The sequence below is a fragment of the Echiichthys vipera genome (assembly GCF_963691815.1).
Source record: "Echiichthys vipera genome assembly, chromosome: 4".
In the NCBI taxonomy this organism is placed as follows: domain Eukaryota; kingdom Metazoa; phylum Chordata; class Actinopteri; order Perciformes; family Trachinidae; genus Echiichthys; species Echiichthys vipera.
In genome coordinates, this window is record NC_139829.1 from 32,091,123 (window position 1) to 32,116,846 (window position 25,724).

Genomic DNA, 25,724 nt, shown 5'->3' on the forward strand with positions numbered 1-25,724 from the left:
CATCTCACGTGTTGGATGCGCGGGTAAGGTCAGGTACGTGAACTTCTTCCACACCAAACTGGGAAAACCAGTTCTTTATGGAGCTGCTTTGTGCGCGGGGACACTTAGGGCACACTCACACTGTGCATCCGTACCGTGCCGAAACAGGTTTCACGGCTAAAGTCTGGTTCGTTTGACCAGTGTGAGTGCGACCTTACCGCGTCCCAGTCCAAGGTCGCAGGGAGCACCGCCACAGAGACCCCCCCAACCCGGGCAGACAGGAGCCTCCGCATCAAGGTGCAGAGCCCTCTAGTGGTCCACGGGACAGCACCCCCCGAGGCCAGACCAGAGACAACTCCCAGTCTGTCAGGCCCCCTGAGGAAACACTGGAGACTAAAACTGTAAAGGGTTTCCTGTTTCTCAAAATCACAAACGGACGACTTTTGGACAGAATTAGGACATAACCGGGTCTTTTTGATTTCATTTCTTCTTCTGTGCAAATCAGAGATTGTATATAAAAGGTGCTAATTGATAAGTAGGACTCAAACGTTTAAAAGACTCGTCTTATTAAAGTCAGCTAGAAGCATAAATTAACTTACTTTCCATCAATAAACCGTGGCGTGCACAGGCTTTTTGAGGAGCGGGGGCAAAAAGGGCACTTACAGCGTGTCCTCGCCACTGAAGAGGGCACTTGAGCACACGTTATGGCTCCTAGAGGACACTTTAGCACACGTTTTGGCTCCTAGAGGACACTTTAGCACACGTTTTGGCTCCTAGAGGACACTTTAGCACACGTTATGGCTCCTAGAGGACACTTTAGCACACGTTTTGGCTCCAGAGGACACTTTAACACACGTTTAGGCTCCTAGAGGACACTTTAACACACGTTTTGGCTCCTAGAGGGCACTTTAGCACACGTTTTGGCTCCTAGAGGGCACTTTAGCACACGTTTTAGCTCCTAGAGGACACTTTAGCACACGTTTTGGCTCCTAGAGGACACTTTAGCACACGTTTTATGCTCCTAGAGGGCACTTTAGCACACGTTTTGGCTCCTAGAGGACACTTTAGCACACGTTTTGGCTCCTAGAGGACACTTTAGCACACGTTTTGGCTCCTAGAGGACACTTTAGCACACGTTTGGCTGCCATGAGCAGAGGTGGATTAAATGCACAGGCCGGCCTAGACTGCGGATTGGCCAGAAACTTTAAAAAAATGACACTGAATGGATAAATATGGGACATGTTTCCCCTGTCCTGACCTCGTGCACGCCACTGTCAATAAATATATTTGTAATATTTCTTTGTGGTGTTGTGTTCAATATTGTGTGTGTGCGTGTGCGTGTGTGCGTGCGTGCATTTAGTAAACACACTGTCCTCCTGTGGTGCAACAAACCTGTCAGGTGTGTGCAGAAACACGCACACATGTGGACAGTTTTACCCCGTGTGTGTGTGTGTGTGTGTGTGTGTGTGTGTGTCTCTCTCTCTCTCTCTCTCTCTCTCTCTCTCTCTCTCTCTCTCTCTCTCTCCCTCCTCCCTGTTGCTATGGAAACAGGGCCGGCCAAGGTGGAGCCACCGACTGTTGTCTTCTCCCGTCAGGCGGGGTCTGGTGGAGAAAGTAAGTGTCTCCACATTTCACATTAGCGGCGACTTTACCGGAACGACCTGCTCCTCCGCCCGTGATTTCGCCTCCAATACCGGGACAGCGGCGTGTGTCCCCCCCACCCCCCACCCCTCTCTCTCCGGACCGTCGGGCAGGGCTCTTCAGGGATCGGGGACGGTAACGGCGTTGTTACCGGGCGCTCTCTGGAGGAACATGCATGTTGACTTGTGACGCCCCGCGGTATCTTCCCTCTCAGCTGCGGTCTTCTGGGGGGGTGAACGGGGGCCGGCGCAGGCTCCTGCACGCCGGTGTGTGTGTGAGGACCGGGGGGCAGTCAACCGGAGCAGGAACACCCGTGCAAAATGATGCATCATGGGGTCGGATAATCTAAACTTTGAGCAACAATTCCCCGTCGGTGAGGAAGCCCACAGAGCCTCCCTCCCTTCTTGGTTTGTTGTGAGTGTTTGACTCTTCTGCTCGTGCACGTTACACGCACCCAAAGGAGCCCGTGTGTGTGTGTTGTGATGCTTCTGCTCCGTCTCTGGTCAGGTGTCACTTTTGGTTTTTTCTCCAGTGCTACCCCACGATGGCTCGCTTTGAAGACGAACTGCCCAGCCGCTACGGAGGCGGCTGCCCCGCGGGCCCGGCCGGCAGAGGGGCCGGCCGGCAGCCGGGGCCTCCGGGGGTCCAGAGGATGTACAAGCAGTCGATGGCCCAGAGAGCCAGGACCATGGCCATTTACAACCCCATCCCTGTCAAACAGAACTGCCTCACCGTCAACCGCTCCCTGTTCATCTTCAGTGAGGACAACATCATTCGGAAATATGCCAAAAAGATCACGGAGTGGCCATATCCTTTCAGTCTGACCACCACACACACCTCTGTCCCACAGCCAGGGGCGGATTCAGGCGGTCAGGGGCCCCAGGGCTACTGTTAGTTTGGGCCCCCCCACATAATTAATCATGCTTTGTTAGAATAAACCTCGCTAGAGCAGAAGAAGAGTCTGAAACCTTGAAAGATCCTGTTAATTTAGGATATTTCTTCGCTAGATCTTTGTCCCGTTCTGTGCTTTTCTTTTGCGTGCTCCACTCTCACGTTTCCTTTCTGACATTTTGCCGCTGTACTGTCTCGTAACAGTGAGTGACGTATCATTTGACAAAAAAACTGACCTCATCAGGGTTCGTACGGGTGCTTGAAATCCTTGAAAATGCTTACATTTTTTTATTGTGTTTTCAAGGTTTGAGAAGGCTCCTAGAGGACACTTTAGCACATGTTTTGGCTCCTAGAGGACACTTTAGCACGCGTTTTGGCTCCTAGAGGACACTTTAGCACATGTTTTGGCTCCTAGAGCACACTTTAGCACGCGTTTTGGCTCCTAGAGGACACTTTAGCACATGTTTTGGCTCCTAGAGGACACTTTAGCACATGTTTGGGCTCCTAGAGGACACTTTAGTACGCATTTTGGCTCCTAGAGGACACTTTAGCACACTTTTTGGCTCCTAGAGCACACTTTACCATGCGTTTTGGCTCCTAGAGGGCACTTTAGCACGCGTTTTGGCTCCTAGAGGGCACTTTAGCACATGTTTTGGCTCCTAGAGGGCACTTTAGCACGCGTTTTGGCTCCTAGAGGGCACTTTAGCACATGTTTTGGCTCCTAGAGGAGACTTTACACACTTTTTAGGCTCCTAGAGGGCATATCTGATGGTGTTTGGTGTTCTTTTTTCATATTTCACCTCAGAGAAGACTTTAATCAGTTAGAGTGCAACATGTCGGTTTGTGTTTTTACTTATGTTTCACTTAATGTTTGAATATGTAGAATCTTTATTAAAAGCTATATTTAAAGAAACACATAGTACAGAATGAAAGTTTTGCTTTTCCATAAAAAATATATTTAGTCTGAATTAATATTTAAATTTTTGTTTGACAGGTTTAACAATGACCTGTCCCCTTGTGTTTCCATGGTAGCAGCCAATAGCGTTGGGCGTTGCTGGTTGCCAGGGTTGTCTGTTGTCGGGTGCAGCTACTGTAGGCTGGCACTGGGTGAAATGGAGTTAGCCAATCCTGCAGCTGCTTGGGAGCCTCAGTGAAGGGGGCGTTCTTTGTCCCAGCAGCTGAGTGAGCGGAGACGGGCAACAACCAGAGTCACTATAGGCCGAGCATTCACTCCATGGACTGAGAGAAAGGAGATGAACGCCATTCAAACGCACGCCCACATGGCTACGCTGCTCCTTGATGCTAACATCACTTTCATCTGCACTTAGCTGCAACAGCTAATGCTAACGGCTAACGCTAACTGTCAGTCAAACTCCTCTAATCCTTGTTTTGATGCTGTGATTTTCTGGAGGGGACGGGTTCAAACAGGCTCAAACAGACTCCGGTCTCCTGGAGCTACTGGGCCGGATCTGACCAACCTGGCAACCCCACTGCTGGAGTTATTTTTTGTTGTTCTGACGACGATCTTGAGACACTAGGTGGCGCTGTTCTGCTCATTCTCAACCTTTAAGTTCACGGATGTGTTCCCAGTCTTCTATTACAGAGACCTTTACTTTCTCTCTTTTGATAAAGAACTGCGATCGTGATCCAGGGAGATTTGTCGTCTGCTATTGTGGGTTTGAATGAACCCAGAACAGGCATCAGTCATTCTCTCCTAATGCTGACTTCCTGAATTGGGTTAAGATATGGAGCATAACGAGGTTTTACGGTGGTCTCATGATGACACCGCTGAAGCTGTAGTCTGCAGACGGAGCTGTCCGGGGTGCTGAACTCCCAGCAGGCGGCAGACTGGCCTCAGCGTCAGGGTGAGGGCTCACTGCACGGGTGTGACACCAAACAAACAAGCTGTAGCACTGAATAGCAGCAGGGTGCCAGTTTGACTTTTGGCAAACAACAAAATAATCCCTCACCGGTGCGTCTTTGAGTCCTGCTCTGAGGAAAAGCCAACCTCACATGTTAATGAGTGTTATAGGTGTAGGAATGAATTCACATTAAGTCGTGTAACGGCTTAAGCCATGGGTTGGTTACCCCCGGTGCTGAGCAAACATTTATCATGCTTTGATGCTGCAGTGCATTACTGAGCCCGGCTTCCTCCCGATGCAGAGCCGCCCGCCGTGGCGACGCTGCAGGAGGATCTACCGTGACCCTGAGCGTCTGGAGGCCCAGCGGCTGGACTCCTCCCTCTCCTGAGGATGTCCTTCTCCTGGCAGAGCTGGAGCAGCCCTGAGGGGATGATGGAGTACCCCCAAAAGTCTGCACAATTCTGAGTTTAATGTCTTGGAATAAGAACAGAAGAAGAAGAAACTCTTCTCTTTCTCAGGACGGTAGAAATGCTGCATATTGACGAAAGCCCCAACGTTTTTATCTGACAGGAAAAGGGAGGTTGCGTGTTTCCGCGGAGGACTGTGTGGGGATACAAACACGGCTAGCTAACCGACTAGTTTGTGGACATTGAGGATAAAAGGATTCTCCACCAAATGTATATAATATTAAGCTGTTAAGACGTGACGTGAGGAACTCGGAGTAGAGCCGCTGCTCCTTTGCGTTGAAAGGAGCCAGTTGAGGTGGTTCAGGATCATCTGGTAAGGATGAACCCTGGGCGCCTCCCTAGGGAGGTGTTCCAGGCACGTCCAGCTGGGAGGAGGCCTCGGGGAAGACCCAGGACCAGGTGGAGAGATTAGATCTCCACACTGGCCTGGGAACGCCTCAGGATCCCCCAGTTAGAGCTGGTTAATGTGGCCCGGGAAAGGGAAGTTTGGGGTCCCCTGCTGGAGCTGCTGCCCCCGAGACCCGACCCCGGATAAGAGGCTGAAGATGAGATGAGATGAGAGATGTTAAGACGTGACGTGTTCCCCGTGGTTTGAACAGATCTGAGTATTTAAAGAACAACGTAAATTGTCATTTTGCCTCTTTCTTATCGATGAAAAAGACGTCTAACTGATGAAAGAGGTGATCGTAATCGTTCTCATGTCCGGCCATTGTGCTTGTTTTGTTCCGGAAATCTTATTTTGAAAGGGTGTTACGTCACACTGAACAGACGGATACTTGTGAGTTTTTCCGTTTCATTTGTGGCTCTGGGTGGAGCTTTCCAAAGTCTGATGACATCACCGGGGTTATTTTTTCTGAGTTATCTCACCCTGGGCTTGTGATTTTTTAACAGGAAGCCTGCATCATAAATTGGGGCTGAAAGAAGTCGGCATGTGGGCCTATGGGGGGGGGGGGTGGAGGATCTAATGAAAGATGCTATAAGGGCGCACTCACACTGTTCCTCCGTCCCGTGCCCCGTGCTTTAGGGTCCTTGTCCCCCCCTCCAGGCCCGTTTGTACTCACACTACCTGGGCCTCGGAGAATGCTTCTTGCTGCCTCTCCTGTCATGGTTTTACCCTGGTATGATGAGAAAGGAGCTCTTTTCTTTTGATTATGAAAATATGATGTTTCTCGTTGATGCATGAGCTCGCCAAAAAAAGTGTCGGCTCTAAAATCGCATTAAAATCAAAGTATGTAATGTGAGAGGGTTTGTAAGAGTTTAGGGTGGATTTTCCCCCAATTTGCACTTGGATATCTTACTTTAATGGTGCCGTTTGTGTTTGCATGTGTAGCAACCTGTGATTTTTCTTTCTGCAAGAGTTCCTTAACATCTTCACTCCATTTGAGTACATGATCCTGGCCACCATTATAGCAAACTGCATCGTTCTGGCCTTGGAGCAGCACCTACCGGCCTCAGACAAAACACCGATGTCGGAGCGTTTGGTAAGTACTGTAAACACACGACTGCTTTCCTTGCTCTTCATGTCAGTACCATAGAAAAGATGCACTGTGACCGCTGTGACGCTCTGCTGTGTCTGACTGCTGCAGACAGAAGGAAAAGAAACAGACTCATGCCCGGCTTAATCCAACCCCTCCTCTGTTTCCTGTTCCTACACCATGGATTTGAAAATGTCAGAGCCACATCGAGTGAAAGTATCAAATGTTGAAATATGAGCCATAGCAGCAACAGTGATTCTTCTTTTATGAATCACTCGTTATTAGATTTATATCACAGTAGGATTACATTTTATTCTCCCCTGAGTGTCACACCGGGTCCTGCAGGGTTAAGCAGAACCCTGCACAGTTGCCTTTAACCCCCCTTGTGTATGATTACCTCAGATAATGCGCCCCCCCCCACCCCCCACCCCCACATCTCTCGTTAAATCTTTCCATTAAAGAAGCAAGTGCTGTGAACCCTTGTGCCCAATCAGAGAGCAGGTGGTGGCAGGGGAAGGGGCGGGGCTGTCGGAGAATCAAGTGTCACTCCCAGAGGCAGGGAGCCTGTGAGCTGCCCGCTCTCATTGATCCACTCCCTGAGTCGGGCTGAAACCCCGTCTGACAGACCGAGTCCATGATGATATGAAGTGATCAGATGCGTCCTCAGGACTCTGTCACCACATTATGTAGTAGGGCCCGAACGTTACAGGATTTTAGAGGAGACAAAATTCGCAGATTACCGATTTTGTTGACGATGGAGTGAATTTTTGAGGTGGAATGAAAATCCTAGCCTCGCGAGATCAGGATGGTTTAGATGCACCAACAGCGTAGTTAGTGAAGCCAGAGTTTATTAAAGCATTCTCCTGTGTGAACGTAATATGTAACAAATAAAAAGTATTGAGTATTTTCTCCTTTTATGAACCACTTTAGTGCAAAAGATACACAGTATGATTTCAGCACTCACTCACTCACTCACTCATCTTCAGCCTCTTATCCGGGGTCGGGTCTCGGGGGCAGCAGCTTTAGCAGGGGACCCCAAACTTCCCTTTCTCGGGCCACATTAACCAGCTCTAACTGGGGGATCCTGAGGCGTTCCCAGGCCAGTGTGGAGATCTAATCTCTCCACCTGGTCCTGGGTCTTCCCCGAGGCCTCCTCCCAGCTGGACCTTCCTGGAACACCTCCCTAGCGAGGCACCCAGGGTTCATCCTGACCAGATGATCCTGAACCACCTCAACTGGCTCCTTTCAACGCAAAGGAGCAGCGGCTCTACTCCGAGTTCCTCACGGATGCTGAACTTCTCCCCCTCTCTCTAAGGGAGACTCCAGCCCCCCTCCTGAGGAAACACATTTCACACGCTTGGACCTGGACCTGGTTCTTTGGGTCCTGACCCAGCTTTCATGACCACAGGTGAGGGTAGGAACCAGGACTAAGCGGTAGATCCAGAGCTTTGCCTTCCTCAGCTCTCTTTTGGTCACAACGGTGCGGTAGAGCGACTGCAGCTCCGCCCCCGCTGCTCCGATTCTCCAGCCAAACTCACGCTCCATCGTCCCCTCACTCCTGAACATGATCCCGAGGAACTTGAACAACATTTAAGAAGTAATATTGAATTATTGCCCAGCCCTAGTTGAAAGCATCTGACACAGGACTGGACACTGACTCTTCAGACCTACAGACTTGAAGCCATTAAAGGAAATCACACGTTGATGAAATTGATATTGACACGTGGAAGTCCGTCATCTCATGATTGTTTCGCACTCTGCTTTTTCCCAACAGGACGACACAGAGCCCTACTTTATTGGAATATTTTGTTTCGAGGCTGGCATCAAGATCATCGCCCTGGGCTTTGCCTTTCACAAAGGCACCTACCTCCGTAATGGCTGGAACGTAATGGACTTTGTGGTGGTCCTAACAGGGTGAGTAGCACCGGCCTAATAGCTCATACAGCTGCTAACAGACGGAGCTGATGGGCAGCAGCGATTAATGACAGCAGGGAAAAGCTCCGCCGTGCATGTGTGTGTGTGTGTGTGTGTGTGCGTGCGTGTGGGTGTGTGTTGCATTTGTAATGATCAGCAGAGCCGAGCCATTCCAGATGGCTGGGTGTTTTCTTCTGCTCTGTATAAACAGAGTCTGTATAAGGTGGTATTGTCTCCATTCGTCGTGTAGAAAACCAGAGGGAAATCCTTGTTTTCAGTGTAGAAATGATTGAAAGTGTTTTTTTTTTGGTGCTTTATCAAGTGACAGTCAAAGCGTCTTAAGTGCACTGAGTCATTACAGAGTTGTGTGTGAATGGTACAGTGCTCGAACGGCTGCGAACTAGGTCTGAAGCCACTGCGCATGTGCGACTGTCAACAGAGCTGAGGAGGAGGTGAGTCTCTTCCATCAGCTCCAGGGAAAGAAAATGTGAATGTTAAGACTTATTTACAACTAATTTACAATCATATGTGAGACATCCACTTTGTAGTTTACATATTTGAAGATGAAAGATGGAGTCCTACGCCCGTCGCACCTTTAGAAATTCTGAATACCACATTTTCCAGCAATAACCAGTTTTGCCTTCTGTTAAAATCAGTGAGAAAGCTGTTGATAGAGAATGTGACACTGCTGTGACATAGACGACCACGCGACCGATGAAGTCCAAAGCCTCAAACGTCACAGATGCTCGACACATACCGTAACATGAGGACTAGGGGACTGAAGAACCCTCATATCAAACATATGATCATGGGGCGCCCGCTCTAACCACCGACCCAAAAACATGTTGTCCTGATACAAAGGAATGAGTATCATTCCCCAATCACATCATATACGCCGGGCCAGGACACATGCAGGAGCTAACCTGTGGATATTCACTCTACCAGTGGTCCCCAACCCTTTTTCGTAGACCTACATAAGCCCTTCAATCCACTCAGATACATTTAAAGTGAAATTCTGGAGTTTAAAGGTCTTTTTTAACCACTAATGCTGCTGAAAATAACAGCAAACCTCTGCAGCAGCATGAGAAGAGTCCCTACACACACAACAAAGCAGCAACAGTGTAGTTAGTGAAGCCAGAGTTTATTAAAAGAGTGTTTTAAAGACTTACCTACTGGCCCCTGTACCAGCTCCTCTCATAGTAAAGTCCATTCAAGTGGATTACAGAAGTCAATCCCAAAGGAAGGAGCCCATTGGTGCTTTGTTGTGTGTGTAGGGACTCTTCTCATGCTGCTGCAGAGGTTTGCTGTTATTTTCAGCAGCATTAGTGGTTAAAAAAGACCTTTGAATGCCTTCACCGTACTGCCCCGAGCTAATCACTGTTAGCGACTCTCCAGATTTCTCCGTTAATAGTTGTTACACGAAAACAATTCTCTCCATGGCTTATTTGATGGATGTATTCGCCGAAAAAGACCCTTTCATTTTGAGTTGATGTTGAATCCAACCATCACAGGTGCTGAGAACGATCTGTTTGTCTTGCACCGTGTTAGCGCTCACGAAACAAATACAAGCTAATGTGAGATATACAGATAAAAGCTGTGCTAATCAATATTTTTACATTACCACCAATTGTTTGCTAACACATTCACCATATCAACTTTATAAGGTTTATTTGCAGAGTCCCAAACATGCGTATATATATATATTTATGTATCGTTCAGAATAATGACGTAGCTACAAATGCAGAAACGCTAATAACTGATCTTTAGGACCGCAGCCATGAGGCACAGTGGGTTTTATATCGACTGCCTTTGTGTTCCCCAGTCGGTCCAGTGTATGAACCAATCAGTGTTAGCCACGTCTGGCTGTTAGAGACTCTACCGGATTTCTCTGTTAATAGTTGTTACATGAAAAAAACTGTCTCCATGGCTAATTTGATGACCGAATTTGCCGAAAAATACCCCGAATTAGGGGGGCGCGCTCACACTGTCCTTCCGCACCGGGCCGAAACCGTTTTTTCAGTTAAAGCCTAGTGCGTTTGAGCAGTGTGAGTGCACCCGCTCCGCACATAACTGCGGACAGCGGCCCGTTTGGGAGAGGTGGGCTTTTGTAGAGCCCGTTTGCACGTGTACGAGCATGAGCGTGCACACGTGTACGAGCACGAGGCCTACGGCGGTTCTGAGGTCATTTCCTGTGCGCCTGTTGGGACATAGAAAAAAGAAGGAGGGACCATGCGCGGACATTTAAAACAATGGCGGTGAAAGGTTCACGTTGGTGTGATGCGGAGGTGGAGTGTTTACTGCAGATTTGGTCGATGAAAAGATTCAAAAACAGTCGACAAGACGCACAAAAACTCCGAGGTCTACGGAAAGATCTGGAAACAAAGCCACGCATCGCCATGACGTCATCAATGCGTGTGACGTGTTACGGCGTGATGACGTATAGGCAGCAAGAAGCATTCTCCGAGGCCCAGGTAGTGTGAGTACAAACGGGCCTGGAGGGGGGGGGACAAGGACCCTAAAGCACGGGGCACGGGACGGAGGCACAGTGGGAGTGCGCCCTAAGTACGATAGCTCCAATCTCTTCCTTCTTCTTTCTTCAGTTTCTTCTTCTCCGCCCGTTTGATGACACATTTGAAATCATTTCATTAATCTGCAGCAGAGTTTGTGAATGTGCTCCCGCGGTGACGGTTGTATCATCGGCAAACATTTGTGCGTTTGCGTTGACGAACACTCCGGGGAGATCATTTGTGTATGAAACAGTTGTTAGCTCGTTTTTCATCCTCTCATCTCAGATCGTCTGTGGAGTAAACACAGAGAGAGAGAAGATCCCTTGGTAATGGATGAGAAAGCTATTGTGGGAGTAGGGGGAGGGTGGAGCGATGGAGATCAGAGCAGGCTGGAGTTTCGGGGGTTGGTGGGGAAGGGCCGGGGTAGCGACAGAGGATGCTGTTACGCTGCAGAAAGTCCCTCGGCGTTTGCCGGTTCCCCAGGGGACGGCCCGGCCTCTCTTACATAATGACACAGAGATGTATTTGGCTCAGCCACTGGGGCTTGTGTCAGGAACCTCGCTGCAACAAACAGGGCCTCTGCGAACTCCCAAACCTCTCATCAGCGTCCCCTCCCCTCCCTCTGGAAGTCACTGGGACTCGCTGAGTCTTTGTTGATGTCGGCTGAAAAGAAGGGGAAGCAGTCGGTGGAAAATCTGATTAACGCCGTCCACCAGAAGGAGTCTGCGTTTGCAGATTCATCCGTGTTTTTTTTTTATAGTTATAGTGTTTTACAGCTTCACTGGTGGGAAGAAGAAGAAGATTTCCTTTATTAGTCCCGCAACGGGGAAATTTGATTTCCACACACACACACACACACACACACACACACAGGCCTGAAATACACACACATGCACAAACCTATAGACCTATATACACGCCATTAATGGAGAGAGGAGAGTTGTTGACTCTGCCTCTGACCATAAATGTACACGGGAAGCGCGTGTTGCACTAAAACAGCCCCATTTTGAGGTCTTCCACGCTCTTGCCGTCCGCACTTGATGCAACAATGGCGGACTTTGAGGCCAAAGAGAGCGGTCTGACGTGACGTCACATGGTCACGTGACAGGAAACCGTTTGGTTTGAAGAGAAAATACCATTTGAGCAGAAGTGTTTCTTTTACTTTTATCCACAGGGACATAAACCCATAATTTTTCATTAAATCAGTTAAAAAATGCACTTTAAAGGAACGACACGGCAGTTTTTAGTGTTCATTCTCTGCTCAGGGCACCGTTACCCCACCATATTAATGTTTTGGATGTTGAGCACAGCTCCTTTAAACATACTGTCAAACTATATTTGGAGGCAGCAGCTCAGTCCAGAGGTGACTCGGCTTGGAACCGTAGGGTCGCCGGTTTGAATCCCTGTGTGGACCATGAATGGAGTGTGGACTGGTGGCTGGAGAGGTGCCAGTTCATCTCCTGTTGAGCAAGGCACCGAACCCCCAACTGCTCAGGGCGCCGATCCACTGGCAGCCCCCTCGCTCTGACATCTCTCCATTAATTGCATGTATATAGGTCCTGTTTGTTTGTTTGTGCATGTGTGTGTGTGTGTGTGTGCGTGTGTGCGTGTGTGCGTGTGTGTGTGTGTGCGTGTGTGTGTGTGTGTTTCGGGCCTGTGTGTGTGAATGTGTAACTTCTTCAGTTGGTCACCCGTACGTATGAGCTCTATAAGTGCGTGCGTGTGTGTGTGTGTGTGTGTGTGTGTGCAGAATCATATCTGAACCCTGTGAGTGTAGAGATGAGGGTTATTGACCGGCTGTCGAGTCCCGTGTGCAGCGGCAGCCTCTCCCAGTGTGTGTGGAGGGGAGCGGCCCCGGCAGGCCTGATTGAATTGGACGTGAGCAGGCTGACATGATAACCATAATTGAACCATTACAGCAGCAGTCTGGACTTCCTATCATTGCCGCGCTGCGCTGACGGGTTGAGCCACATTGTCAGGACGGATCCTGGATCACTTATATAAAGTGCATGCAGCTGAATGCACATGCAGTCGTGTGCACTTAAACATGCATGCACACACACATGCCAACAAATCACTTCTCCGTGATGAGCTCCATTTCCTGCAGGATGTGCCGCATAGAAACCGGAGCTATTAGACATTAGCAAGGACTCATGACACTCGTTCAGCTCATTCAGACAGGACTTACAGCAACTTGTTTGCAATATGAGCAAATGAAGATTGGTTATTTTTAGTGAACAATGTCCAACAATGTGGAGAACTGGGACAAAGTTGCGGAACAAACTCAACATTTGTTGCATGTGTTCCTTCTCTCAAGCTGTGTCACGTTGAGCCTTTCCAGTGCAGCTCCTTGTTCTTGTCGTGGTGTTTCTTCTGTTTGATTCTTTGGTCACAGCCACGGTGACAAACAGCTCTTTACCTTCAGACACAGATCATCTGCTGAAAGCTCCTGTCCTCCATCTTTCTTTGGGTCGTTTTTGGGGAGGGGTGGATTCAGTGTGTCTGCAGAGACTGGTAGCATGGATGCTCATGTGTGTGAACAGAAAAGTAGACGTGGTTGTGCTTTATACTCACGGGCCAGCTCTCACAGAACCTGGATATGATCTTTGGGGCCAAATATCATCACACAGCGGGCCAGATTTGGCCCACGGGCCTGAGTTTGACACCCCTGCTATAAAAGAATATGAATCCCCCAGTTGTGTTCTGCCCTGATTTGTCTTTGCCTTTTACTGCACAAGTTGTACCTATCCAGCTCTTCAGTCTGACGTACGTAACACCCTGTGAAAGTACGATTTCCGGGTCCCAACGCTCAAAAGACAGACACAACGGCCAAACGTGAACAATAAGGATCACTTCTTTGGTCAGTTAGACGTCTTTTTCATCGACAAGAAAGAGGCAAAATGACAATAACATTGTGTATCTGTTCAAAAACAGGGAACACGGCTCTGCAGCGTTGGAGAACAGTGCACTCGAAGTCTACCTTGCTTCTGTACAATACACTTTTTCATAAATCCCAGGATGGGGAGGGGAACTCTGCTGGGCATTCAGCTGTTGTTGAGACACATGAGAGGAGAGAGTGACAGTCGTGGCGTAGTGAGAGGAGGAGTGTGAGTTTCCAGGGATAACTGGGGAGCGTCATTCAAACATTCATTCATCTTCAACCGCTTATCCCGGGGTCGGGGTCGCGGGGGGCTGGAGCCGATCCCAGCTGACATCGGGCGTGAGGCGGGGTCCACCCTGGACAGGACGCCAGTCTATCACAGGACACATAGAGACGAACAGAGACAGACAACCATTCACACCTACGGGTGATTTAGAGTCATCCATGAACCGAACACCTGCACGTCTTTGGACTGTGGGAGGAAACCGGAGAACCCGGAGAAAACCCACGCAGACACGGGGACAACATGCAAACTCCACACAGAAGGGCCCCAGCCGGGATTCAAACCAGGAACCCTGTAGCTGTGGGGCGACACACTGGTGTGTTATTACGGAACAACATTTACTGCACGTGTGTTATAAAGCATCTGTTGTGACTCGAAACAGGTGGACGCAACATGACGTCTACAGCTAATTATCAATTATCAATTGGGATTATTCCCTATAACTAAAATGACAGGCCTCTGTTTGTGTTCTACGAGACCTAAGAGAGATGCTGTAGTTGTGGATTACAGCTCAGCCGACTGCACCTGCTGCTCAGTCATGTCTGACGCGTGTTGATACCAGATGACTGATACTGTTGACGGCTCTTCACTGAAGCTTCTTGAGCTAAAAGCTCAGCACACTGACAGAGTGAGCTGCTCCACGGCCGGCTCTGAATCCTGGAGGAAGTGATTCAGAGCCTTAAAAGCTCGTGACAATGACGTGATGCGCTTAAATGTTTAACTGGGGGATTCAAACGACTCTGTCACCAGCTATCCGCCATGTACACTTGACAGCCGCCGAGCTATCGGAGGTGACCTGGATTCAACTAGAAGACGCTTCACCGCACAAATATGAGATGAATATGATTTATTAAGTGCGTTCTGGAGCAGACTGAGATTCACCGATGCTGGTCATGCAGTGTCTGATGGAGGGTGACTGAACCAAGCCTCGAGAGACCATCCTGATGTCTGAGCTCCATTGTGTTTTACTCTCAGATCAGTCTGGTAACGTGGGGCCAAGCTAGCGAACCAATCAGCGTTGGTTTCTTTAGTGGATTGAAGTGAAACAGAAGAGACTGTTGAGTGTCAACAACATGGAGGCTTCCACGGATGAGATGAGCAGCTATGGAGCAAGCCGCTCACTAACTCTTTGTTCTCTGGATCCTTCTGTTGAATATGGACCGGGCTCCTGAAATTGGGCCTTTGATCCGTAAATTCACGTTAAACACAAAGGGAAAATCTCCTTTACCCACATGTTGTTTCCTTTCTGAGCTTTGCCTCCACGCTGTTAGCACATCACAGGCTTCAGTCATCTGATTGGTTGGTTTGGCCCGTATGTTGGTGACAGACAGATGGTTTATCCAATCAGAAACCAGGATTTTCGCCCCTTCCCAAAAGATCTCCAAAGAGAGTTCAGATGGATCTGCTGAGACCATGAGAATGAATCCATCTGGGGGAGTCAGGTTAATCTTAATCAGTCAGTCAATCTTTCCGTAGACCTCTGAGTTTTTGTGCGTCTTGTCGACTGTTTTTGAATCTTTTCATCGACCAAATCTGCAGTAAACACTCCACCTCCGCATCACACCGACGTGAACCTTTCACCGCCATTGTTTGAAATGTCCGTGCATGGTCCCTCCTTCTTTTTTCTACGTCCCAACAGGCGCACAGGAAATTACCTCAGAACCGCTGTAGGCCTCGTGCTCGTACACGTGCGCACGCTCGTGCTCGTACATGTGCAGACGTGCTTTACTAAAGCCCACCTCTCCCAAACGGGACGTGGACGGCAAGCGTGCCGCTCCTAGGCGCGGTACAGTTGCACTCACACTGGTCAAGCGCACTAGACTTTACCTGTGAAACGTGCTTGGGCACGGTACGGATGCACAGTGTGAGTGCGCCCTGAGTTTCCAACTGATTATGTAGATACAGCCCGTTCTTCGACACAATCATCGATGCCAAAAGTAAACGGCACAGACACACATATGAATCACCTACAGCTGAGTGGATTTACTGGCAATAGTTGTCGTTATAGCCGGTGAAATGAACCAGCACTGACTTAATCTTTCCAAATTACGCCTACATAAAACTGCAGCTCTTTGAAACTCGCACTTTCGTTTTATGAATTTGATATAAAAACTATGAATCCCTCAAACCTACGCCAAGCCAGACTGAGTCGGGAGAGAAATAAAATCCAATCTGTTTGCTGTAAACATCCATCACAGCTGACAAATCAATTCCAACTCTAACTTTGACCCGCTGTCATTTTAATGCACGCAGCATTCCCGTGCAGCGACGCACTATTTCAGACCCTTCAGATGAGCTCACGTCAGTAACACCACATACGATTAAAGAGTTGGCTCGTTTAACAACGCGTCTCGTCAAACTGTGGTGCAGCAATGTCCGTGTGTTCCAGTTCCAAGTGTTACAGGGTAATGGCTAAGAGAAGAAGACCCGAGTCATAACCAGGCCCTGAGCAGGATTTAGTACGGGCCCCTCCCTCATTGTAATATGTTGGCACTTCACTGACTGACAGGGTTCCTACACAGTGTGGAAAAGTCTGGGATTTAATTTGAGTAATTTCCAGGTCTGGATAAGAGTTAAGAGAGTTCAGAAAAATGTTTATGTTGTTCCCAGACTCTTATCTCACTTTCTAAAATAAAACATATTAATATTTACAAATCAAAACAAGTTTACTAACGCGACACAGCCGACCTGCAGATGATAAGACACTAATCAAGCTGCGGTTACCATGGTTACTGTTCACCTTGCGCCTGCGATTCTCATTTACTGATTTTTTTCCGTACTTGTCATCTACATTTTATATATGATTTATAATATTTTGATTTATTTACAGTCTGTTTACGCCGTCGAAAGCCAGTGAAGCACAGACTCTTTGGTACTTCCTGGTTAATCGTCTCTACTGTTCCTGTCTGTAGTGTCACAGGTTCAGTTATTAATTATTAATATTTCAGCATTTAGCTTGAATGAAATGTGTGCGTTGAACATGAGTTCATTCACTGATATGAGCTACAGCACGTCTGTAAAAGTGTCTTTTAGTTACTTGGCAACATAATGGCATGGCACATGTTAAAAGTTTGATTTTAAAACCATTTATTTGCATAATTAGCATCAAACAATTGGTGTTCAGATGTTTAATATCAACCCAATATTGGACAGGACGCCAGTCTATCACAGGACACATAGAGACGAACAGAGACAGACAACCATTCACACCTACGGGTGATTTAGAGTCATTAATGAACCGAACACCTGCACGTCTTTGGACTGTGGGAGGAAACCGGAGAACCCGGAGAAAACCCACGCAGACACGGGGAGAACATGCAAACTCCACACATACAGCAGAAGCAAGCAAACAGCCTGAGCCCACAGTGAGACCTGTCATCAGCAGCACTGTCTTTATTCAGTATTTAATATTTGTCTTTATCCTTTAACCCAGTCAGGGCCTTTTGTTTGATCTGGTTAAAGTGTTAACACCTGCACCTGTCTTCATATCTAATATGTCAGAATGTAGAAAGCATGTGACACGACCAAAAAAGATATGATGCACAAGGCGTTCCCTCAGAGGCATCAGGTTCAAACTCTTCAATAACTATAACTAAGACATCACATCACAATAGTCATCATTTACTGAGATGCATCCATGTTGCATAGTGAGCTTATGGGCTGAGCGGCTCTTTTAAAAGCTCCTTTGTTGGACATTTGAAGCGCTTTGGGGCCCTCAGGGCATTAAACAGCTGCTAAACTGGCTTATGCGTTGGGTCGGCTCTGGTTGTAATAATCTGGAACCATCATTCTAACATAAAAAACAAGACTGGGGTCTACAGGAAACATAAAGTTCATAAATCAGTACTGATGTGTGAGTCAGTCCAGGGGCCATGAATACTTCCATTTTGCTATCAATTGATCCCAGTGCACTTCTCGTGTTTGCTCTCCGGACATGGGCCTGAGCCATCTTTCATGAGCCGCTAATCACATCAGGTGGTGGACTGCACGAACAGAAGAGCCTGGGTTTAGGTCCCGTAGGCCACGCCGACCTCTACCATGTTCCAATAAGATGTAGAGAGATGCTAATAAGAGCGTATCTCTGCCTCTCCGTGCTCCCACCCAGATCAATAGTGTATTGAGCTGAACGCAGAGGGAATAGATTTCTTTTCAGCGCTCCTCTTCATAGCCGGCTGAATCAAAGCAGTGGCTGCTGGATCTCTGCAGTGGCTCCTTCCTACAGTGCAGCCTGCTCTCCCCGCTGCCACGCACGCAACTGAGGATATCACTGCTTTCACTGCTAAGCACTACTTTTCAATGTAGTATATTATTTTCAATTACTCACACAATGGGGCCCTTCTGTGTGGAGTTTGCATGTTGTCCCCGTGTCTGCGTGGGTTTCCTCCGGGTTCTCCGGTTTCCTCCCACAGTCCAAAGACGTGCAGGTGTTCGGTTCATTGATGACTCTAAATCACCCGTAGGTGTGAATGGTTGTCTGTCTCTGTTCGTCTCTATGTGTCCTGTGATAGACTGGCGTCCTGTCCAGGGTGGACCCCGCCTCACGCCCGATGTCAGCTGGGATCGGCTCCAGCCCCCCACGACCCCGACAGGGACAAGCGGTTTAAGATGGATGGATGGGAATGTCTCACAACAGCAATAACGTGGATCAATGTTCAAATTTCTTCTAGAAGCAGTTTCTCATAAATCAAATTAATTTTGAACAACTTGACCCCCTAAACTCTTACTCAATACACTCACAGACCACAGCGTTTGAACCCAGAACCCAGACGCCACAACTCAGCATCTTGGCCTCATTTGACTTTGGAGGAGTTGAGTATTGAGCCCTAAGACCCTCTGCAGAGTCCTAAGACCCTCTGTGTAATGCTGGTGTAGATGAGGTGGGCCTCGCACACATGAGGTGCTAATTTAACGGGGCATTAGTGGAGGTTTTTGTTTATTCCATCATTTTATGGCTTGCTACGACTTAGCTTGTTGCAAAAACACAACTCCAGGAAAATGCAATCTCGTCAGCGCCTTCAACTTTTGCATGAAGCAGGATGATGCTGCTGCCAGATCAGCACACAGAGAAAGAGCCACTCGGTTGAATGAGGCTGTCCGTCACTCCAGGATCCAGACAAGTCTTGGCGAAACAAAGGACCCCCCCCCCCCCCCCCCCCCCGACATCCCGATAGAAACAGACACGCACGGAGGCCGCCCAGCTCACTCCCTGCTCACTGGCCAGCAGACTGCCCTGTACAGAAGATCCTTGAATCACAGCGGGTGTTTAGTCCTCTCTGATGTAGAGATCCAGTTGGATACCTGGCATTCTTGCAAGAGAGGAGAGAGATGACCATATCGTATGTACAGGACCCAGTTAAGGGTCTTTTTTTCGGCAAATACACTCATCGAATAAGCCAATGATGATTGACTGATAAGACAATTTTTTAACCACTAATGCTGCTGAAAATAACAGCAAACCTCTGCAGCAGCATGAGAAGAGTCCCTACACACACAACAAAGCAGCAACAGCGTAGTTAGTGAACCCAGAGTTTATTAAAAGAGTGTTTTAAAGACTTACCTACTGGCCCCTGTACCAGCTCCTCTCATAGTAAAGTCCATTACAGTCAATTCAAATTTTTTTACACCTCTCAATGGAATTTCCCCCATCTGTCCGAGACCTTGAAATCTTCCAGGGCACGTGGACTGGCATCAACTGAAAAACTTATCTTACCGTATAAACTTACCCGTATCGTGTGATAACTCTTGCTAGCTATGACCACAGTGGCTGCGGTTGAGTAAAACTTCTGTAGTTTTCAACCTGTAATCCTTACTCAAGGCATATTCATGCAAGCATGTAATATTGTACCATGCTGTTTCAGATATCATTAATCTTTTCAACTGTGGATATAGTTTGTTGAACATGTTAGTATTCCCATCATCTGCTGCTGTTCAAACCAATCTTGTACCACCTTCATCGGAGTGTTGTTCTAGCCTTGCTCCACTTTTCTGACAAAAGGCCCAATATTTTATGCTTGCCTTTTCTGCTAGCTGTCTCTGAGTTGTTGTCTTTCCTTCATTTTCCACACCTGAGAGAAATATCTTATTCTAGCTGCACCCTCTGTGCATGACTGCTGCTGGTTATTAAGTCATGAGGTCGGCTGAATATTGGTGAGAGAAGATGTTGGAAGTAGTTCAAGCCAAGCCTCAGAAAGGTTTCCACCGCTGTGATTTATATTTTCAGGTAAAACAGTTTAAAAATGTGTTTATTCTAGGTTTAGGTCTATATAAATAGTTTGTACTCTTGTTTTCTGTGATCACTGTAGTCTCAGACCTACTGCTGCACAGCCTTAGCAACAGGCATATCGATTAGAGCTGATGTTTTGTGTATTTGCCGTGCGAAGGCCTTGTGATCAACATGATCCTGGCTCTCTCTCAGCAGCATCCACACCTCCCCCTGAACCACCAGGGACTGCTGGCTCTCTGTTGGGCTTCTAGAGCCAGTGGTAGTAACAGTGTGTGAATCCGGCTGCACACTGAGAGACAGGAAACCAAAGGAGAAAAGACGGATCCTAATGACAGCACAGTAAAACACTCGGGATGATGCTGTAGTTAAAAATCAATATTTTACTTTTCTTAAAGTTGAAGGTCTAGAAATGACTTTTACCAGAGGACACATTTAGTGTGATGAGCTCCTATTTAGTTAGTTAGTTATCTTCTGCACTCTGTGAAGTAGGTGGTGGTATGTCTCGTGTGATCGTGATCTGCATTTTAACCTAGAATAGCAAGTATGTGTTAGTTTCCAACCTGAGGGCTGAAGGCATGCCGACTTGAATATGATGCAATGCACTCCTCTCATAATTGATGCCTGGTTGGTTGATATTCTTGTCACACAACAGAAACATATTTAAAGCTGTGCAGTGTGGCCTCTTTTATTCATTTGTGCTACAGTAATAGGGTTATTTTTTAACTTTGGAGTACTAAATGATCTTCAAAGTCGTTATTGTAGGCATGAAGATTCATTTTGTTGACACATTTGAATTAAACCTTATGATAGCTGATATTCTCAGCTAAGGAACAGGTGGTTTAATACAGTTTGAATTATTGTGTCATGGATAAAAAGGATTTGTTTGACTAGCTCAGTGGCTTCCCCCAGGGGACGATGATCCCCCATCAGCCTCCAGCTCTGCCTCTACCATAGATGTTGTGTTAGTTGGATTCAAGAGTTCCTCAAAGTGCTCCTTCCAACGTCTGATTACCTCCTCAGTCGAGGTCTCAGCACAGCTTGGAGGCAGACGGAGAGGCTGCAGCCCTTCCGGTCTATTGGTACCTTCCAACCGCCTCAGCAGTCTTCCAAGATAACATATCCCAGACTAGAAGGAGTCCCTTCTTCAGCCGGACAGCTTCCCTGACCACCAGTGTCCACCACGGTGTTCTGGGGTTGCAGCCCATTTCGGCACCTAAGGCCACAGCTCACCACCAGAGCTGCAGAAATGGAAGCTTTGAACGTTGCCCACTTGGGTTCAATACCCCCAACCCCCACAGGGATGCCAGAAAAGCTCCACTTGAGGAGTGAGTTGAAGATCTCTTAGACAGAGGCCGTCTCCAGACGTTCCCAGTTCACCCGAACTTCCCCGTTTGGGCGTACCGGTCTGCCCAGAATCTTCTGTCCCTGTGAGTGTACAAAACATACGGCCTCAGATCAGATGATCCGATCACAAAATTGATCATCGACTTTCGGCCTGGTAGAGCTCTGGTACCACGTACACTTATGAGCATCCTTATGTTCGAACATGATGTTCTTTATAGACAATCCATGACTAGAACAGAGGTCCAATAACAAATGGCCACTCAGGTGTAGATCAGGGAGGTGGTTCCTCCCAATCACGCCTCTCCAGGTGCCTCCATCATTGCCGGCGTGGGCAAGTCTTCCAGCAGTACTGCGGAGTCCCTTACTGGAGCCCCCTGCAGGACTATTCAGAGTCGAATACTCCAAGCTGCTGTTTGGCCCCCACCACTCATAGGCGTAAAGAGGCAACCCTCTCGTCCGCCGGGATGAATTCCAACGCATCTATGATCAGACGGGGTTTGTGAGTATCCCCACACCTGCCTGGCGCCTTACACTCTGGGCAACTCCTGAGAAGAATAGGGTCAAAGCCCAATCCAGGACTACATTTCACCCCCTTAAAGAAGGGACCGCTTGCTAAGATGCTAATCCATAGCTAATGGACAATTTCAAAAAGCTTTTAGGCCAACATGGGGCACAACGCTGTGGAAGCCTATCACAAATAATGATTTAATGGTAGAGGAACATTTGTTATAGGTTTTACTTTTAATTGACGAATACGTTCATTTTAAACGTATTAAACGTATATACGTTAAACGTATTAAATAAAAAGCAGGGATGGGATTCATTGGGCTGTTTGTGTACCAGGTTGAACCTTCTTTGTATCAGCATCCAGTGAGTCAGCAACTTCATACATCTATTTAATGGACACTTCCATGCAGTGTAGCCTGTTCGTCGCATCACCTGGGAATGAAACAGTTTTATCCATTCATTTATTAGTTTGTGAGTCGGGTGAACACTGACAGCAGCTGCTCGGTAATGTAGAAGGTTATCAGAATCTAGACTGGCCATTGTGATGATGGCTCTGTGGTCCGGGCTAATGCACACAGCCCACCGCGAATCTGTGGAGAAGCCTGACTGCGGTGTTTGTACAGTGAGCTCCTCTCTAATCAGCGTCTCTGAAGAGAAAGGCTGGAGAAAATAAATAAATAATTGATCAGGTTTCACTGTAGATGAATTAGCCCAGTTAGAGAGTGCAATTCATCCTCTCTGATAAGCACTGAGCACAGTATTGCAACCATACGTTACCTGAGGGATATCGTACGTTCTTCTTTGAATACAGTGTTGTGTTGTGTCTTATCTGGCTTTATGTACTGGTTTAGTGATTAACCCTTACTGCCCAGACAGAACACTTCTTATAAAGATTTCAGTCTACTCGCTCATGGTCTCTGCTGTCAGATGCAGGGCAACAAACAGGGCAACAAACACGGCAACAAACAAGGCAACAAGGCAACAAACAGGGCAACTAACACAGCAACAGGGCAACAAACAAGGTAACAACAGGGCAACAAACAGGGCAACAAACAAGGCAACAAGGCAACAAACAAAGCAACAGGGCAACAAACAAGGTAACAACAGAGCAACTAACAGTCCAAAAACAAGGCAACAAGGCAACAAACAGGGCAACTAACAGGGCAACAAACACAGCAACAGGGCAACAAACAAGGTAACAACAGGGCAACAAGGCAGTAAACAAGGTAACAAACAGGGCAACTAACGAGGCAACAAGGCAACAAACAGGGCAACTAACAGGGCAACAAACAGGGCAACAAGGCAACAAACAGGGCAACTAACAGGGCAACAAACAGGGCAACAAGGCAACAAACAGGGCAACTAACAGGGCAACAAACAGGGCAACAAGGCAACAAACAGGGCAACTAACAGGGCAACTAACAGGGCAACTAACAGGGCAACTAACAGGGCAACAAACAAGGCAACTAACAGGGCAACAAACGAGGCAACTAACAGGGCAACAAACAAGGCAACTAACAGGGCAACAAACGAGGCAACTAACAGGGCAACAAACAAGGCAACTAACAGGGCAACAAACGAGGCAACTAACAGGGCAACTAACAGGGCAACAAACAGGGCAACTAACAGGGCAACAAACAGGGCAACAAGGAAAATAACAGGGCAACAAACAAGGTAACAACAGGGCAACTAACAGATGTGAACGTCATCTGATCTTTCTCCGGTTGTCCACTGACTCCCATGAACTGCAGCAACGTCCTGCCGGCCGTGAATGGGGCGAGTGTCATATACTAAAGTGCACTCAGTGGAGTACAGATCTTTGCCAGGTGCGTCTCCCTGTCCCCTCCCAACAAGGGTGAGTTTAATCCTACTCAGTTGTCCCTCTTGGTAAAGCCCTGCACTGGACTGTTTTCTTAATCCTGGCCCCGCACAACAGAGTTCATCAGTACTCGGCAGGCCTGTGCTTTCATCATTGTAGAGACGAGGCGTCTTTTCCTGTTGTCAACTCTTTAAGGGAACAAAGGTCAAATGCCAGGGCGGAAAGGCCGTTACATAAAGGGTTAAGGATGATTTGATTTACTGGCAATATACGCGTTTTTAGAAGTGTTGCTGTCACAGGCATCAGCTCCACCCTGTGGTTAAATCAGGTGTGTTGACCTGTAACAGCAGTCAGAGCCGACGTGTTCAACGGTGTGTGCTAGTATGCTCTGTGTGAATACACACATCTTGAGTCACAGACAGACTAGAATCTTTATTCATTATTAGACTACGACCATGGACTGTATAAAAAATGGATGTAGCATACCCTGTTAGGGTCCGTTCTCTCAACCTGATCCAATCATCCTCGCCTACGGGAGTCTCCATCTAGCCAGTAGACTGTGTAGTTAAAGCACAACTGTAGGCAACAGGACAAGATCTGGGTAGTGGAAGCGGTCTGGTTTCCGTCTGTAGTATTAACCAATCATGTTTGAGCATGCTTTGGTTGCATGCAGAGAAACAGTCTGTGTGAAGCATAGACTGTTTAAAAAATGGACGTAGCATACCCTGTTGGGGTCCTTTCTCTCAACGTGATCCAATCGTCCTTGCTTATCAGAGTCTCCGTCTTGTCAGACTTTGACTCCCCCTCATTTCCTCTCACCAACAAAGGGCATGTATGTGACGTTGGGGGGGAGGGGCATACATCCATTTGGCTGGTGTTTACCTCCGAGGAGAAGTGAGGGCCAGAGGCTAGCTGTCACTCAAGAGGCCAGGTGCCCAAATGTCATCTTCGAAAGGTATGTCTTTGGCAATCTTAGACAAGAAGAGGGGGGATGATTGATGTGTTTGTCACAAGACTGAGATAAAAAGCCGCCACGTGATTATGGGACCGTAAGAGACCAACTTATAAGAGACAGGCTTGTCCTTGGCATAACTAATGAGGGCTCGAGACAACGCCAGATGACTGCAACCGGGCCAGATCCACTCAGCAATGAGTAAAGGAGCAGTCAACACAGGCAAACAAGTGGTTTGTCAACCTGCCGCTGCCAAACGGGCTCCAGAGATGCCAGCTCAATTCTGGAGTAACCTGCAGCATGATGAGCATCAGAGACAAAAGGAGACTAGCGCCAAAGACGACAGCCAAGACTCACCGGTGATTTTTCTTGTATTATACGTATGTGGGCCTTGTCTGGTAGTGAACTGGATTAAAAAGCCTTAAAAGGGAAAATCTTTTAATGGTTGAACGAACGTGCATCGTTCTGACAAGCGTCCTGTCAAAAGTGTTGGTGTTATCTGTGTGTGTTTTGTATGGGGCGAGGAAGCCAGAGGGTGATGAGTCACCGTGTTGTGATGATTTAAACTTTGGACCCTCTCAGAGCACATGTTGGGCATTTTGTCTCTGTGCTCCCTCATTACTGTGAAGGGAGGAAACTGCTGCCACTCAGCCAGACTCAGCTTGTTTCAGCTCGTCACACACACACACACACAGACAGACACACACACACAGGCAGACAGGCAGGCAGGCAGACAGGCAGACAGGCAGGCAGACAGGCAGGCAGGCAGGCAGGCAGAAAGACAGGCAGGCAGGCAGGCAGACAGGCAGGCAGGCAGGCAGGCAGGCAGACAGGCAGGCAGACAGGCAGGCAGGCAGGCAGACAGGCAGGCAGGCAGGCAGACAGACAGACAGGCAGGCAGGCAGACAGACAGGCAGGCAGGCAGACAGACAGGCAGGCAGGCAGACAGGCAGACAGACAGGCAGACAGTCTCTGAACC

General features: G+C 47.9%; 1 protein-coding gene across 1 annotated transcript in view; it reads left to right on the top strand.

The window, feature by feature from the left end:
• Positions 1-2,164: 2,164 nt before the first annotated feature.
• cacna1ba (calcium channel, voltage-dependent, N type, alpha 1B subunit, a) overlaps positions 2,165-25,724 on the top strand; it is a gene marked incomplete at both ends in the record, with an annotated part of 105,907 nt that continues 82,347 nt past the window's right edge. Inside the window, 3 exons of the mRNA XM_083912970.1 lie at positions 2,165-2,427; positions 6,216-6,321; positions 8,090-8,229. Coding sequence (XP_083769096.1) covers positions 2,165-2,427; positions 6,216-6,321; positions 8,090-8,229 — 509 coding nt within the window. The remainder of the gene's footprint in view (positions 2,428-6,215; positions 6,322-8,089; positions 8,230-25,724) is intronic.